The sequence below is a fragment of the Capra hircus genome, chromosome 8 (assembly GCF_001704415.2).
Source record: "Capra hircus breed San Clemente chromosome 8, ASM170441v1, whole genome shotgun sequence".
Classification (NCBI taxonomy): domain Eukaryota; kingdom Metazoa; phylum Chordata; class Mammalia; order Artiodactyla; family Bovidae; genus Capra; species Capra hircus.
Window position 1 is genome coordinate 103,515,278 of NC_030815.1, and position 17,886 is coordinate 103,533,163.

The following is a 17,886-nucleotide window of genomic DNA, read 5'->3' on the forward strand; positions in this document are numbered from 1 at the left end:
ACCAATACCCAGGTGCACTGGTGCTCTGTGGCTGTACCAGATAACCATAAATGTAGTGGCTTAAAACAGTGGTTTGCTTTACAGTTCTGTAGTTTAAAAGTTCTGACAGGGCAGGGCTGTCTCTTCTCTAGAACCTCTAGTGGGGAATCTGTTTCCTTGTCTTTTCTAGCTCTGGAGGCCTCCTGCGTTTCTTGGCTCATGGCCCCTTCCTCCATCTTCAGGGCCAGCAGTGGTGGACTGAGTCCTTCTCACATTCTTGACTCTGAGTCTTCTCCCTCCTTCTTCCACTTTTAAGGCCCCTTGTGATGACTTTAGGGCTTCCCTGGTGGCTCAGATGGTAAAGAATTTGCCTGCAATGCAGGAGACTCAGGTTTGATCCCTGGGTCTTTGGGCTGTCTAGGTCATCTGGGCCAGTCTTCCTATTTTAAGGCTAACTCATTAGCATCATTAATTCCATCTACCACCTTAATTCCTCTGTGTTATATAACATAAATTCACAGATTCTGTGCGGTAGGATTTAAGCAGCCTTGGGAGGTCATTATTCTGCCTACCACACCTCCACCGTCATTCTTTCTTCTTTTTTAAAAAAATATTTATTTGTTTATGTTTGGCTGTGCTGGGTCTTCATGGCTCCACGTGGCTTTCTCTAGCTGCAGCGAGCAGGGGCTGCTCTCTAGTTGCAGCCCATAGGTCCTCATTGTGGTGGCTTCTCTTGTTGCAGAGTACGGGCTCTAGAGGGTGGGCTCAGTAGTTGTGATCCTAGGTTTAGTTGCCTTGCAGCATGTGGGATCTTCCCGGAGCAGAGATTGAACCCATGTCCCCTGCATTGGCAGGTGGGTTCTGAACCCCTGGATCACCAGGGAAGCCCCTCCACTGTTCTCCTAGCTACTTTAGGAAGCTCCCCAGCACCTGACACAGAAGTGGACTTTGAGACCTTTAGTAAACACTCTACTCTTGCCTGACTCAGGAGGAGAGGGCGGGATGTGAGGAAATGTAGTCAGGGTTTGGGGTATGAATTCCATTTAGCGCCTGTGCTCACAGGGACGAATAGGAACTTGATGGCTCAATCATTCTGAAAGGATCTTTGTTGAGCTTCAAGATGAGGCTGACAAAATAATGCTGCCGTTGGGCTCCGTTAATGCTTTTATGGTCTTGTGTTTGGCCTATAAAAAAATAAATTGAACTGGCTGCTTTTGCAACAAGAACCTTCTCTTGGGGAGCGGGAAAATGCTAAGTGTTCTGCTTTATCAGGGGCAAGAAAAATATCTGGCGCCTGGCAGGTGCTTCAGGGAGGCAGTTCGGGGAGGCCTGTTGTGGGTTTCTGCCTCCTTCCTCCATTTCTTCCCTATTCAGCTGATATTTATGAAGGCTCAGCAAGGGCCAGCAGATACGCTGGGCATAGGGCAGAGAGATGAACAGAACTGTGTTTCACTCGTAGGTGCAGCATGGAGGCTCTAGATGCATAATGACCCTTCTGTCGTCACTGTTTTTCGATCCTCCAGGATCCTTTACTTTCTAATATGTCCATCATTTAATGAGCACTTTTTATGTGTCCTGTATTTGGGGCCTGATATCTATGCCTGACAAGGAGGCAGGATACCCCTACCATTTGCTAGCCCTACAACCTGGGGTGACTTATTGCTTAACTTCTCGGGGCTTTAGTTTTCTCATCTGTAAAATGGGATGATAATTGTAGCTCCTCATAGGATTGCCGGGAGAACTAAATGATGTAATAACATGCAGCGTGCTTGTAATCCTACTTGTGTGTGTGTGTGTTAGTTGCTCAGTTGTGTCCAACTCTTTGTGAGACAATGGACTGTAGCCCGCCAGGCTCCTCTGCCCATGGAATTCTCCAGGCAAGAATATTGGAATGAGTTGCCATTCCCTTCTCCAGGGGATCTTCCCAACCCAGGGATTGAACCTGGGTCTCCCCTGTTGCAAGCTGATTCTTTACCATCTGAGCCACAAGGGGAGTGCATCATCCTACCTGGTATTACATAACTCTTCACTAGTGGGGAAACCAAAACTCAGAGAGGTTAAGTAACTGGTCTCTGGTCACACAGCCTTCCTTACATCTTCCTTTGAGCCTCAGCTCAAGGACTTCTTTCTTCCCAAATCCCTTGTCACTCAGGACCGTGCAGATCCCCCTCCCTGAGTGTCATCACTCTTACAGTTTGTGTTCAACCTGCATCACACAATGTCCTTGAGAGCCGTGGCATTTGTACACACTGCTTTGGCTTCCCCCTGCTTGGGAGAGGCAGGAGCGCCTTCAGTCCCCTCCTCCTGCAGATACCCGTGGCGTATGACTGTGTCCTGGGCACTGGGTGACGTGCTTCACACACACAGTCTCAATTCAATCTCACCACCTTCCTAAGGGCTGGGGACACTTTTTGCCCTTATTCAGAACCGGAGAAAGCGAGATTCATAGAAGGGACACAGTTGACCAGGACCACACTGCCCAGAAGTAGCGGAGCTGGGCTTCACCCCAGGCTTGTGGAGACTGTTGAATTTATTGTCCCAACAACCCCACAGTCTGTTGTATAGGGGAGACAGTGGCTGTGTCTTAAAGACCAAGATTGTCCCGTGGTGTCTCAGGCTGGGACAGTGCGTGGTTATTACCCAGGCCCAGGAGCGCCCCGACAACATGAAGTTCAGGCCGTGAGGCTGGCGTTTGTCTTCTAGGCCAACACCAACACAGACCTCAGGCTGGCAGCTGTCAATGGAGCCCTCCTGAGACACCGGGTGCTGCTGGGGGTGACGGACACGGTGGAAGGCTGCCAGAGTGTGATTCAGGTACCACGTCATCGTGCGACCCCTCCTGTGGGAGCTTTGAGGCTGGGCTTCCCGGGTCTGTGCAGTGTCTGCCCGGGTCTGCTAACAGAGATGGCATCAGCAGCCCTTCCTTCCTCCCAGCTCCTGTGTCCCCTCCTGGAGACTCCTCTCTGGGCGGTCAGCAGCAGCCTAGAACCTCCACGAGGCAGGGCTGGAAGGACAGTTTGAAGGAAGCCAAGCTACATTCCGCCTTCACCATTTATTCAGCAGAGAGATGGGGCCTGCCCTGTTTCCAGCCCTCAGTGTCCAGATGAGGTCCCTGGAGAGGCAGGTCAGACCCTGAAGGCCGTGTGCCCCTGGCTTGGTTGTTTCCTTGGCTCCAGGGCAATGTGAGATCTGAAGCGACCAGGAGGTCACGCAGTGCGTCTGGGACACAGCCGGGCTGGATGAGGCTCAGGGTTCCTGATCCCGGCTGGGCTCTGCCGGTGGGGTTGGTGCATCTCCTCAGTCAGTGTCACACCTGCACCTCACCCAGTGGGAGCCCGGGGTGGGGGTACAGGTGTCTTTGGTAGGAAGCCCATTGGGCACATGACCTGTACATCCCCAAAATATTTACCGAGAGCCCAGCATGTGCCAGGCACTGTTCTAGGTACTGAGGCTATGGCAGAGAACAGACATAGGCAGATCCTGAGTGTACGAAGCACGCCCGAGTTGGGGTAGGATGTAAAGGGATCTTGCTTGACACCAAGGGTGAGCTTGATACTGGTAGGTCAAGTGTGATAGTGTAGATCAGGAGCTTCTTGAATCTGGGGGTCCTTTCAGCCTCATTTATCTCTAAATCCTCTTTTATCGTTTGGTACAGAGGAGCGACTTGGCAAGTGTTAGTTGAATATATGGCTGGCTGGCTGGACTGACTAAGGAGTGGACACATCTTTTAAAAAACCAGGTTCTTTCAGTTGCAAAGTAGCATCTTGAGACAGGGTGATATAATATCTTGGATTTTTTTTGAGGGGGGATGTGGGGTATGGAGGGGTCCAGGGTGAGTAATGGGTGGGGGTGGAGATGAAATAAGAGTAGCATGAAGAGATAATCACTGAACCAAGATGATGGGTAACTGGAAGTTAATGACTTCCTGTGCTCTTCTTCTGTGTTCATGATAAAAAGTAAAAAAGGAATCCAAGTGTTCCCTTGGGGGTGAGGTAGTGGGAGAGATGTGACCTTGGGTCTCACCAGGAAGAGGGAGGCCCGGGATCCAGAGGAGTGGGTCTGTGCCCAGGGGCGTGGGCCAGGCGCCAGTGGTTTCTTGCAGAACTCGGGTTGTGATGTGTGAACATGGAGGATTTCCACCTGGCTGAGTTTACCCCGGCTTCTGGGGGACTGTGGAGGTCGAGGTGGAAGGGGAGGTGATGGCGAGGGGGAGGTGATGGCGAGGGGGAAGTGATGGCGAGGGGGAGGTGATGGCGATGGGGAGGTGATGGAGAGGGGCAGGCAGACTTCTTAGCTGCTCCTGCCCCCAGAGCCCCCAGGTTGATGACCTCTGACCTGGCCACGGACAGTGGAGGTGAGAGCTCTGAAGGGTTTCACTCGTTTGATTGTTAGATTCCAGACAGAAGGGCATCCCAACCACTGAGGATAGAGGGGGTACATGCATGTGTTTATCCCAGGTGGATATGTGATGTCCAGGATGGTCCAGAGTTTACCTGGGATGTTCAGTGACTTGAGAGAGATGGGACTTCAGCCATTCGGGACAGGGTTTGACAGTTTCCGAATTTCGCACACAAAGCCACTTGTCTGCCAGTTATCCAAAGGGGGTCGGCCATGTAGGGGAACTCTGAGAGACAGCAGAATGGCTCCCATCTGAGACCAGGGTGAATCTGGTAATCTGCAGAAGGGCGGGCCGCGGGGAGGAGGCAGGGGTGAGGCCCATCTTGGGGATGGAGAGTTCGAGGTCCGGCGGGCTCTGTCCTCTCTAGTCACGACTGCTTCTCTCCCCAGCTCTGGTTTGTCTATTTCGATCTGGAGACCTGTGTGCAGTTTTTGTCCGATCACATTCGAGAGATGAAGATGAGCCAAGAGGTAAGTAAGATACCTTAAGCAAAAACCAAAAGAAGAAAATAAACCAGGAGGCTAAACTGTATAGATTGCATTATCTCGGTGTTGGAAAAATGTCTAAGGAAAAAGTTACTTGGAAGGGAGAATACCTCTGTGGAATCATGGCTATTTTTGCCTAGGATGTTATGGCCATTTTTCTCTTCCTTTTAAACTAGTTGCATTTGCCACATTTCTTATAGTAAACATTTATTTTAATTATAATAATAGTAATAAATAACAATAGATTTCATTTATCACAACAACAATGATAAAGATTCTGGCAGAGGAAAATATCGTATATTTAGTTGACTTTCCCTTGTTCAGAATCTTCAGTGTTTTGAGGAAGAACAAGGAGATTTTGCTTCACATACACAGAATCAGAAACTGAGGCTCTGAGAAGGCCCAGAGCCAGCTGGAAATGCTGGATTCAGAGCCCAGCCCTCCCATCCTCGAGCTCTGTGCTTCTTTCGTGGGACCCATTTCCTGGGCCCCGAAAGTGCTACAGTTGGTCTTGAAGTCAGGATTGTGGCTGAGCCCTGACCCAGCGAAGTTAATCCCTGTGTGGCTTAGGAGAAGGCCTTTGAGCTCAAGTTTGCTCGTCTGCAAATATGGGTAAAGATTCCCATGTCCCAGGCTTTTCTGAGGAACAGATGAGAGCATGGAAGGAAAAGTGCTTCTGACTGTATTTTTGCAGGAATTATCTGATCTCTCCAATGTGGCTCAGCTCCAGGGTCTCCTGAGGTCGGCATCTGAATCTGTAGACAGTCCACCCATCCTCTGTGGGTCTGATGCTTAGCTAGCCACCTGGCCTCCTACATCCACCCAGCTGAGGACACCACAGAGCCCCTCTCTGTTTCCTTCACAGTCCTTGCTGAGAAGCAGATTGAGCCAGCTGTGTGTTGTCATGGAGACTGGGGTGAGCCCCACAGCCGACGAGGGGCCGGAGAACCTGCTGGAGGAAACTCCTCTCCTGCCTGACCGTCCAGGTTCCACGGAGAAGCCGCTCCTGCAGACTGAACTTCGCCAGCTTGTTCCTGAGGCTGAGCCGGAGGTAACAAGCACCTGGGCCAGTCAGGGCCGCCCTCCTTCACCGAGTGTTTGCATAGAGTCCGTGCCTGGCTCTCAAGTTCTACTGTAGATTCCTGGGGACGTGCCTTTACTGAGTTGGTCAGGACCATACACCTCTTCCAGCCTACTAGTTTTTTAATATTTTTTTTCCTCACTGCAGCAGTTTAAAAGATATCTTAGAGGAATATAAATATAAATTTTTAAATATAAAATACCTACTGGGTACCCCCTCTCCATTTAAAAAATATCTTGGTATTTTTTTGTATAGTTCCATGGGATGTGTAGTTGTGTGTTGATGGATGGTAAGCCTACCTCAACATGAGCATGTTGATAAATATTTGGGTCATTTTAAAATCTGTTTATCAACCAATCTATCATCAATTTATCTATCTCCTTAAATTGCAGTTAGATATTGAAATCTTATGTGCATCTCTGTTGAATTCCATTTCCTCCTGCTCCAAAGTTCTGTTGGGTCCTGCTAGCTAAGCTGTTTGTTTGGCATGGCTAAGAGCTGGTAGACCAGAAGTCTGCTAATATGGTTTGCAGCTTGTGGAACCCCCTTCTCATCATGAGGACAGACAGTTTGGATAACATGCAGCGAGGGGTGATCTCCGGCAGGGTGTGATACAGGAGAACACTTGCCTTTGGTTTTTTGCCGATAGATTTGGAGATGAAAAGTCTAGCCCAGTCCAGACTTTCCCTTTTGCATGGATGGGGAGTGGGGAGCCTGCAAATAGGACCATTATAAGAGAAAATGATAAATATATTAATCTCTTCAAAGAGCTGAAAATATAAGGTCACATTCTTTCTTGTGCATGCATGTCTGGGTTTATGTGAAATAGCCTATTAACTATGATGGGTCTTTTAAATGATTTTTTTCAAATTCATTCAAACCAATAGTAATACAATTTCCTGTCATGAATATCAAATCTCAGTGCGTGTGCACATGTTTTTAAAGTAGCTGCCCTTACAATGTAGTGAGGGAAAATGCAATCAATGCCCAAGTCTCAGCCTGGGCCAGACTGTCATATTTCAGAAGGAACCCAGTGTGTGTGAAAGGCAGATAAATAGTTATAATGACCTCTTACGTTTTTAAAGATTTTTGTCATGCATAAAATTCTTTAGCATTTCCTCTAAAATATGGGTTATTTTCCTTTTTTTCCTGTTGGGTGAAATAAACTTCCAAGGGGTCAGCTGACTTACCCAAGGTCACATAACAAGGGAGAATATGGCAGAATCCAGGGCGGAAACCAGCCTATGATTTTCAGGAGGCAAATTTTCTTGTTGAGTTTCTTTGCTTATGTTAATCAATTTTAAAGTAAATGGGTGCAAAGCTCAATCTGAATTAGTAAGTGGTAGGCTATTTGATGTTGTCAGCATTTTTCTGGCACAAAGGATAACTCTAAGGAAACACATCCAACAGAGCTAGTTTCTGTTTTTTGAATAATGATAATGATAGTGATATTGATGGCATTTATTGAGTACTGTACACTGGACTTTCTTTCCATAAGTTCCTTTAATAAGTCCTCACTCTAGCACAACCAGAGAGATGTTTCGATTTTCTGTCTTTTGTTGCTGAGGAAATGGCTCAGCAAAGTGAAGTGACTTGTTCCCGGTCTGTCCCATGGTGGCTGAGCTGATATTCCCACTTGGCCCTTTTAATTCAAAAGCCTATTCTTGATCCTTAACTGTACTGACATAAACAGCCTGGGTGTAGCCCACACCTTATTGCATTACCTTCAGACTGGCTGCAGGTGAAAGATCTCTGAAAGAGGAAAATAAATATAAAATTTTAAATAAAAAATACTTATTAGGTACCCCCCTATTTAAAAAGTATCTTGGTATGTTTTTTTGTGTAGTCCCATGGGATGTGTAGTTGGTGTTGATAGATGGTAAGCCTACCTCAACATGAGCATGTTGATAAGTATTTGGGTCATTTTAAAATCTGTTTATCAGCCAGTCTGTCATCAATCTATCCCCTTAAATTGCAGTTGGATATTGAAATCTTATGTGCATCTCTGTTGAATTCCATTTCCTCCTGCTCCAAAGTTCTATTGGGTCCTACCACCTAAGCTGTGCTGCACGTAAGGAGCTAGAGCATCTTCCCTGAAATCCCAGACAGGTGGATGGAACTTTGGAGACCAAATGTGTTAATAAGAGCATGCAGTAAACACAGTTTTTCCAATTCTTTTTTTTTTACTTAAATTTTTTTCCACCGCAATAAAATATACCCAGTATTAAATTTCCCACCATAATTCTTTATAAGTATATGATTCAAGGGCATTTAAGTACATACTTGGATGCAATCTCAAAAACGACAGAATGATCTCTGTTCATCTCCAAGGCAAACCATTCAATACCACAGTTATCCAAGTCTGTGCCCCAACCAGTAATGCTGAAGAAACTGAAGTTGAACGGTTTTATGAAGACCTACAAGATCTTTTAGAACTAACACCCAAAAAAGATGTCCTTTTCATTATAGGGGACTGGAATGCAAAAGTAGGAAGTCAAGAAACACCTGGAGTAACAGGAAAATTTGGCCTTGGAATGCGGAATGAAGCAGGGCAAAGACTAATAGAGTTTTGCCAAGAAAATGCACTGGTCATAGCAAACACCCTCTTCCAACAACACAAGAGAAGACTCTACACATGGACATCACCAGATGGTCAACACCGAAATCAGATTGATTCTATTCTTTGCAGCCAAAGATGGAGAAGCTCTATACAGTCAGCAAAAACAAGACCAGGAGCTGACTGTGGCTCAGATCATGAACTCCTTATTGCCAAATTCAGACTTAAATTGAAGAAAGTAGGGAAAACCACTAGACCATTCAGGTATGACCTAAATCAAATCCCTTATGATTATACAGTGGAAGTGAGAAATAGATTTAAGGGTCTAGATCTGATAGATAGAGTGCCTGATGAACTATGGCATGAGGTTCGTGACATTGTACAGGAGACAGGGATCAAGACCATCCCCATGGAAAAGAAATGCAAAAAAGCAAAATGGCTGTCTGGGGAAGCCTTACAAATAGCTGTGAAAAGAAGAGAGGTGAAAAGCAAAGGAGAAAAGGAAAGATATAAGTATCTGAATGCAGAGTTCCAAAGAATAGCAAGAAGAGATAAGAAAGCCTTCTTCAGCGATCAATGCAAAGAAATAGAAGAAAACAACAGAATGGGAAAGACTAGAGATCTCTTCAAGAAAATTAGAGATACCAAGGGAACATTTCATGCAAAGATGGGCTCGATAAAGGACAGAAATGGTAGGGACCTAACAGAAGCAGAAGATATTAAGAAGAGGTGGCAAGAATACACGGAAGAACTGTACAAAAAAGATCTTCACGACCCAGGTAATCATGATGATGTGATCACTAATCTAGAGCCAGACATCTTGGAATGTGAAGTCAAGTGGGCCTTAGAAAGCATCACTACGAACAAAGCTAGTGGAGGTGATGGAATTCCAGTTGAGTTATTTCAAATCCTAAGAGATGATGCTGTGAAAGTGCTGCACTCAATATGCCAGCAAATTTGGAAAACTCAGCAGTGGCCACAGGACTGGAAAAGGTCAGTTTTCATTCCAATCCCAAAGAAAGGCAATGCCAAAGAATGCTCAAACTACCGCACAATTGCACTCATCTCACATGCTAGTAAAGTAATGCTCAAAATTCTCTAAGCCAGACTTCAGCAATACGTGAACCGTGAACTCCCTGATGTTCAAGCTGGTTTTAGAAAAGGCAGAGGAACCAGAGATCAAATTGCCAACATCTTCTGGATCATGGAAAAAGCAAGAGAGTTCCAGAAAAACATCTATTTCTGCTTTATTGACTATGCAAAAGCCTTTGACTGTGTGGATCACAATAAACTGTGGAAAATTCTGAAAGAAATGGAAATACCAGACCACCTGACCTGCCTCTTGAGAAATCTGTATGCAGGTCAGGAAGCAACAGGTAGAACTGGACATGGAACAACAGACTGTTTCCAAATAGGAAAAGGAGTACATCAAGGCTGTATATTGTTACACTGCTTATTTAACTTCTATGCAGAGTACATCATGAGAAACGCTGGACTGGAAGAAACACAAGCTGGAATCAAGATTGCCGGGAGAAATATCAATCACCTCAGATATGCAGATGACACCACCCTTATGGCAGAAAGTGAAGAGGAACTCAAAAGCCTCTTGATGAAAGTGAAAGAGGAGAGTGAAAAGGTTGGCTTAAAGCTCAACATTCAGAAAACGAAGATCATGGCATCTGGTTCCATCATTTCACGGGAAATAGATGGGGAAACAGTAGAAACAGTGTCAGTCTTTATTTTGGGGGGCTCCAAAATCACTGCAGATGGTGACTGCAGCCATGAAATTAAAAGACGCTTACTCCTTGGAAGAAAAGTTATGACCAACCTAGATAGTATATTCAAAAGCAGAGACATTACTTTGCCGACTAAGGTCTGTCTAGTCAAGGCTATGGTTTTTCCTGTGGTCATGTATGGATGTGAGAGTTGGACTGTGAAGAAGGCTGAGCGCTGAAGAATTGATGCGTTTGAACTGTGGTGTTGGAGAAGACTCTTGAGAGTCCCTTGGACTGCAAGGAGATCCAACCAGTCCATTCTGAAGGAGATCAGCCCTGGAATTTCTTTGGAAGGAATGATGCTAAAGCTGAAACTCCAGTACTTTGGACACCTCATGTGAAGAGTTGACTCATTGGAAAAGACTCTGATGCTGGGAGGGATTGGGGGCAGGAGGAGAAGGGGACGACCGAGGATGAGATGGCTGGATGGCATCACGGACTCAATGGACGTGAGTCTGAATGAACTCCTGGAGATGGTGATGGACAGGGAGGCCTGGCGTGCTGCGATTCATGGGGTCGCGCAGAGTCGGGCACAACTGAGCTGAGCTGAACAGAACTAATTACATTCACACTGTTGTGCAGCTATCACAGCATCCTCCTCGTAAACCTTTTTATCTTCGTTGTTCACCATTGAAACCACATACCCATTAAAATACCAACTCTCTTACCTTCCCCTGCCCCTGGGAGCCACCATTCTACTTTCTGTCTCTATGAATTTATTGCTCTGTGTGCATGCTCAGTGGTAAAAAATCTGTCTGCAACCAGGAGACCCGGGTTCAGTACCTGGGTGGGGAAGATCTCCTGGAGAAGGACATGGCAACCCACTCCAGTATTCTTGCCTGGAGAATTCCATGGACAGTGGAGCCTGACGGGCTACAGTCCATAGGGTCGGACATGACTGAGCAACTAGCAGACACACACACGCACACGTGCTCGGTCACTCAGTCTTATCTGACGCTTTGCAACCCCATGGACAGTAGCTCACCAGGCTCCTCTGCCTATGGAATTTCCTAGTCAAGAATACTGGAGTGGACTGTCATTTCCTGCTCCAGGGGATCTTCCTGACTCGGACTGAACCTGGGTCTCCTGCATCAGCAGGTGGATTCTTTAGCACGGAGCCACCTGGCCTTCCTGAATTTGTTGCTGTATGTGCCTCTTTTAAATGGAATCATACTGTGTTTGTCTTATGTCAGATCCTTTGTACACACACCTCTGCTTGAACAGGCCTTTGGCCTCAGCCAGCAAACCAGCACAAATACGTGACCAAGGTGAAATGATGCATTGTAGTTTCTTGGAGAGAAACCTGCTCCTTTCACATGCATGAGGGCAGGAAGTGAAGGCAGGTTCCCAGTGGGACGGGGATGGTCCCCTGACGCTGTTAGGCTCAGCTTTTTTTTGCCCCTAAATATCCAACTGAGTCAGGCCCTAAACCCCACTTTCCCTGGATCAGAGCATCCTTTATTTTCTCTAGGGGGCTCACACAGCATAGAGGAGAGAGGCGTGATCTGGTAGCCTTGATAAGCACTTTTAATATAGGAGTACTAGTTTGAAGTAATACAGCAGGTACTACCCTGTGTAAATTGAAGAATCTGCCGTCGTAGGGATATTCTCCCAACCCTGCCTCCGCTTACTGGTGCTTCTCTTCAGGTGCATTGCCTTGACCTCGTGTACTTTACAAAATCCCTTGAAACTGGAAGAAGAGAGAGAAAGAGACAGCGTGTCTCTCTGTGTGTGTGCAATTGGCTGTTATAAGCTAATGGTAATTTCTGTAGTGCTCCCTAGCTTTTTTGTGCGTGAAAGTGAAAGTGAAGCTGCTCAGTCGTGTCCGACTCTTTGCAACCCCATGGACTATATAGCCTGCCAGGCTCCTCCATCCATGGGATTTTCTAGGCAAGAGTAATGGAATGGGTTGCCATTTCCTTCTCCAGGGGATCTTCCCGACCCAGGGATTGAACCCAGGTCTCCCACATTGCAGGCAGATGCTTTACCGTCTGAGCCACTAGGGAAGCTTTTCTGTGCATATTATCGCCTATTAGCAGTTAGGTTACCCACCTTGGAGATGAGGAAATTGAGACTGCAGTAGCCCCACAGAGCTTGAGAGCTGGAGTTCGGACCCATTCAGGCATCTTGCAAGAACCCTGGCTGAGGGCCTGGCCAGGTTCTTCTTAGTGAGTGTCACTGCTGGACCAGTGTCAAAGCCAAGGACCACTTGGCCTTCTCCTCAGTCTTTAGCCACTTCTCTGTGGCGCTCACTCTGCCCCCTTGCCTCTTCCAGGAAATGGCCCAGCAGCTGCTGGCAGTGTTTGGTGGCTACTACATCCGGCTCCTCGTGACCTCTCAGCTACCCCAGGCACTGGGGACACGACACATGGACTCTCCAAGGATTCCATGCCCCTGCCAGCTCATAGAAGCCTACATCCTGGGCACGGGGTGCTGCCCATTCCTGACCAGGTGACCTTGGAACGAAGGTACTCCTCTTCCTCCAGGACTGAAGGTGAGAGGACAGGGAGGCCTTGGAGCCCCGGGGTGGCTGACAGCGAGGCTCTGGGGTGCCTTGAGGCTGTCAGTCATGTCAGCACTGGGGATCTGGTGTTCACTCCAGGACCCTGCACCAAAATGGCTTGTTGACAGTCCACGCTGACCCCTGGCCTTTGCAGAAGCCATGGTCCCACTCTGAGCTACTTTCTGTGCTGCTTAGAACCGTTGGCATGAGTGGAAGGGGCCCCTCGCCCATCCCTTTCATTGTCTGGTGAGCCCCGAAAATGTGAAGATGACCAGATGGGGCTGAAAGTGGGCCCAAAGCTTGCTCTCAGGCGATGCTCCGGTCCTCACCCGCTTCGTGTCAGATGGAGACTCAGGGAGGACTCTGCTCTGGGTGGCGTTGCCTTGAGCCCCTTAAATTATAAGATGCCCCCTTCCCAATCTGAAGCAAAGAAGTAAATTCTCAGAATGTCCTCCACTTTTAAGTTGTTCTTGCCCTACATTTTGTGAAAAACTATGTCACTTGGGCTTGTCTGCTAGCACGCAGGCCTTCAGGAGACAGAAGGAAGGGACGAACAGCATGTAACTCCTAATGAGAAGATTTGGAAGAGACTGATCCTGTCTGATCAGAGGACTTACTTTGTTCCAAGGCACACGTGTCTGTGGGTGTGGTCTCACTGCAGAAGGAGAACGGCAGTCCTGTTCCCTCACACTAACGCTGTCCTGCAGTGAAGCGAAACCTCTCCCTCGTGGAATTCCATGAAGAGCTCAGAGGCTTCCAGGTGCTCTGCTTCTGAAAAAATACGAAGACCCATTGTTCCCTGGGCCCAAATCTAAAGACCCCAGCCTGGCATTTAAAGGCTCCCCCGTGCCGAAGACCTGGCCATCATCTGCAATTTTGGCTTCATCGCTCATAAAAATCCTTCATAGGTTGAAAATGTTTCCTGAACTGACGTAGCTATTCTTTTGCGTCTGTTGGATTCCTATGCATGCTTTCTTTAAAAAAAGATGTTTAAAATTGAGGTATAGTTGCTGTAAGATGTACCATGTAAGTTTCAGGTGTACAATGTAGTGATTCCTCATTTTTAAGGGCTATGCTCCATTTATAGTTATTATAAAGTATTGGCTGTATTCCCTGTGTTGTACAGTATATCTTTGTAGCTTATTTATTTTATACATGGGAGTCTGTACCTCTTAGTCCCCTCCCCCATATTGCCCCTCCTCCTTGCGTGTTTTAAAGCCTAGCTGCCCTTACCCCTCCTTCAGGAAGCCTTCCAACATCTCTGCCACTTCTATTTTTTTATTTTTAAAAATTACCTCTTTAATCTATTAATCCAAATCAGCTCACCTTGGTTTTTTTGGCCACACCACAGGACTTGCATATCTTAGGTCCCTGACCAGGGCTTGAAACCAGGCCCTTGGCAGTGAAAGTACTGGGTCCTAACCACTGGGTCTCCAGGGAATTCCTGACTCTGCCTCCCTTAAATTCTCTCTCTCTCTCTCTTTAAAAAATTACTATTATTATTTTGCCTTCAGGCTGTGTCACATGGCATGCTGGATGGTTCCCTGCCCAGGGACTAAACCTGGGCCTCTACAGTGAAAGTTCCAGACTTAACCACTGGGCCCCTGGGAATTTCCTTTGAGTTCTTGATGTAGCTGCTGCCTTTACTGCCATTTTGTTATTGATTCTGATTTCCTGTGCACAGGCCTGTTTTTCTAGCTAGACCATAAACCCCTCAAGGACAAAGACTTATACTTTTTGTGTATGACCTAGACCTGCTAAGGAAAAGAAATTCTTGTGGGTCAAGTGCTTGTCATCTCAATAGTAGCTTTTGCAAAACACTCTGTACTCAGTTGAATGATGAGTAGGGTTGGCACAGACTGGGGTTCTGGTCTTGAACTGCCACTTTTAGCTATGTAATTTTTGGCTGGTCCTCAGTTTACACATCTGTATAAAGGGTAGCTTGGATTTTTCCTTTTTTTTAATTGGCCCTTTCAAAGTCAAATATGCGGAAAGTTCCAGCATTTTCTGTTCCATTCCTGCCCTTGGCCTTTCTGTCTGTTATGCCCTTGTCTACATGTAGAAAGGTTTTATAGCTTCACACAGATAAGGTGCCCCAGACTTGATAATCATTTGGATGGGGTTGCAGGAGACCTGGATTCTCATCCCAGATCTACTTCTGCTTAGCAGTGTGACTTTGGCTAGGTTAACCTCTCTGAATGTCAGTTCACTCTATAAATGACTCTAGTGAACATGAAATGTAATTATGGGGCTGACTTACCATGTAAGAGATGAATCTGACTGTTCATTTTCTCTGGGCCAGAAAAGAGAAAGCATGAGCATAGACCAGCTCTCAGAAATGGCTGCTTTAAGCATTTCTCTTTGGCCAATGCTGTGGCCTGCTTTGCTTAATGAGATTTATTCATAAAAGTGATCACTGCCTGATCAGCAGAAGCCCACGTTTATCATCCAGCCACAAAGCCCTGGTAAATATAATAACAGAGAATAAAAATGTGTGTGATTTGAGAAAACAGCAGTTTCTCCTTAAAGGGCCCTTGATGTGTTCTTTCCTGCCTTTCCCTCTCTGTAGAGTTTCTGGTGGTCTCACTGGGCAGATGGGCCATTCAGGTATGCCCACAAGATATGTTTCTTTGCATTCAAGTCTCATTTCTTCTTTTAGAAAGTTCTGTGATCTCTGTCTTGCCTAGACCTTAACAAGGTTGCTGTGAAGATGAGATTCCATAAAAGAACATGTGGGCTGTTTTGGGGTTCTGTGTTAATGATAAGTATGGTGCCGGTGAAGATGGTGCTGTGTTGTGAAGTGGGAGTGGATACCTTGGATTCCAGAGCCGCATGTATTCAAATCCAAGGACTGACACTTAAGGGGAGGTGCCTCCCATCCTTGGGTCTCAGTCCTCAAGGGTAGAGTGGGGATAAGTGTGCCTACCTGGCAACTGATTGTGAAGATTAAATGATAGGAAAAATACTGTAAAGTGCTTACAACTGTGAGTTGCAAACTTGAGTAAAATCTCAATAAATTGTGGCTGTCATGATTATTTTTTATCTCTCACTATGTCTTGTTGCTGTAGGTGCCCCAGGTATGTTCATGTGGATGACGTGGTTCCTTAACAGTTCATGTTTATTCATTCTGCATCAGAGCTCAGTTACCCCAGCACCATGAGGTGTCCTTATGTGAATAAAGATTCCAGTCTGATCTCTCTGAAATTCAGTACCGGAAGAAGCCTGGCGGGGTTTTAAGAACAGCTGGTGGGAGATTTTGGACCAGATGCTCACCCTCTGTTCCTTCTCATCTGTTAAGGGCGTGTGTGATGACAGGGAGATGAGTGAGGTGATGCGTGTAAAGCACAAGGCTGGTTCACAGTGTGGTCTGTAGTAAGGGCTCCGTCATCCGACGCTGTCTTTTCTTTAGCTCCTACATTCTGTTTTCTACCTGTGTCTATTTGGTAAGATTTTCCCTAACGTTATTCAAATCTATATCCTTACGGAATTTGGTTGGTTGGTTCTATCAAGAGAGGAAAATTTCCAACTAGGATTGTAGATTTTATGTTTTCTCCTTTTACTTTTGACAAGTTTTCTTGTTTTAATTCCAGAGTTTAAAATATTGAGATGTAATTAATATGCCATAAAATTCACCATGTTAAAGAATAAAATTCAGTTGTATTTCATATATTCACAAAATTACACAAACATTACCACTAATTAATTCTAGAATGTTTTCATCACCTCTTCTCTCCCCACCAAAAAAAGCCCCCTACCCATTCAGTCACCCCCTTGACTTCTCCCCAGCACTTGACAATGACTGATCTACTTTTTCTCTCTATGGATTTTCCAGTTCTGGACGTTTCCTATAAAGGGAATCACACAGTTTGTGGCTTTTTAGGTCTGACTGTTTTTTCACAAAACAATATTTTCAAGATTCATCCACATTGTAGCATGTATCAGTACTTTACTCCTTTTTAACGATTCAGTAATATTCCATTCTTTTATACACCACATTTTGTCTATCCATTCATCATTTGGGGTAATGAACCTACTTCTTGCCTATTACGAATAATGCTGCTATGAGCGATTGTGTATAGGTTTTTGTGTGAACATGTATTTTAATTCACTTCTGACAAATTTTGTTCTTATTCCATGCATACACATTTAGAATCATTAAAACTGCCTGATCTGACCCTTTTATCTTTATGAAATGTCCCTCCTTATCTCTACTAGATTTTTGCCTTGAAAATCTACTTTGATACATTAGCTTTCTTTTGATTACTGATTATATAGTATATCTCTTCATAATTTTACTCTCAATTTCTCTCTATCCCTATATTTAAGATACGCCCCTTATAAACATGGGATTAAAAATATTCAGTCTTTGTTTTTTAACTAGAATATTTACTATGATATGCCTAGTGTGTTTCCTGATATGTTAAATAGATTTGAGCTTAAATAGTCCATCTTACTATTTACTTTCCACTGGTTCTCCCTTTCTGTGTCCTTTTTTCTGTACTCTTTTGCCTTCATTTGCATTAAGGTTTTGTGATTTGTGTATTATTAGCTTGTGAGGTATGCATTCTTTTCCCTTAGTGGTTACCCTAAATTACAACATACATTCTTGACTCACTCAAGTCTGTTATAAGAGAATCCTTCTGCCACTTTCTGGACAATCCAAAGAGTTTAGAACTCTCTCACCTTTTCTGCCTGTGATGCTCTCTATAATGAGTTTCAATTCTTGCTGTATGGTAAACCCCAACAGACATCATTGTTAATGTTTTATATAGTCGGTGTTCATTAGGTTTATCCATATCTTTACTTCTTGTTATTCTTCATTTGTTACTTTGTTGTTACCCTTTGTCCCTTCCTGCATTTCTACACATTAATCTAGGTTCACTCACCTTCTCCAGAAACTACCTTTGGAATTGTTCTGTAGAATAGTGTTAACTATATTTAAAAGTACCGTTAGTATTTTCCTTCCAGTACAGATCTTCTGGTGACAGAATGAGTTTTGGTTTGCTGAGAGGTCTCTATTGTGTTTTCATTTTTGAAAGGAATTTTTGGGAAGTCAGGAATTCCAGAGTACTACAGCTCCCCCCGCTCCCTCTGCCCCCAACCTTTG

General features: G+C 45.4%; 1 protein-coding gene across 5 annotated transcripts in view; it reads left to right on the plus strand.

Moving 5' to 3' along the window:
- TMEM268 (transmembrane protein 268) overlaps positions 1-15,814 on the plus strand; it is a 28,382-nt gene extending 12,568 nt beyond the window's left edge. For 2 of the 5 annotated variants that reach the window (XM_018052670.1, XM_018052672.1), the window contains 4 exons: positions 2,683-2,793; positions 4,768-4,848; positions 5,729-5,914; positions 12,552-15,814. In XM_018052670.1, the coding sequence (XP_017908159.1) occupies positions 2,683-2,793; positions 4,768-4,848; positions 5,729-5,914; positions 12,552-12,731 (558 nt within the window). In that variant the 3' untranslated portion in view covers positions 12,732-15,814. The remainder of the gene's footprint in view (positions 1-2,682; positions 2,794-4,767; positions 4,849-5,728; positions 5,915-12,551) is intronic. The other 3 variants (XM_018052671.1, XM_018052673.1, XM_018052674.1) reach the window with 3 other exon arrangements.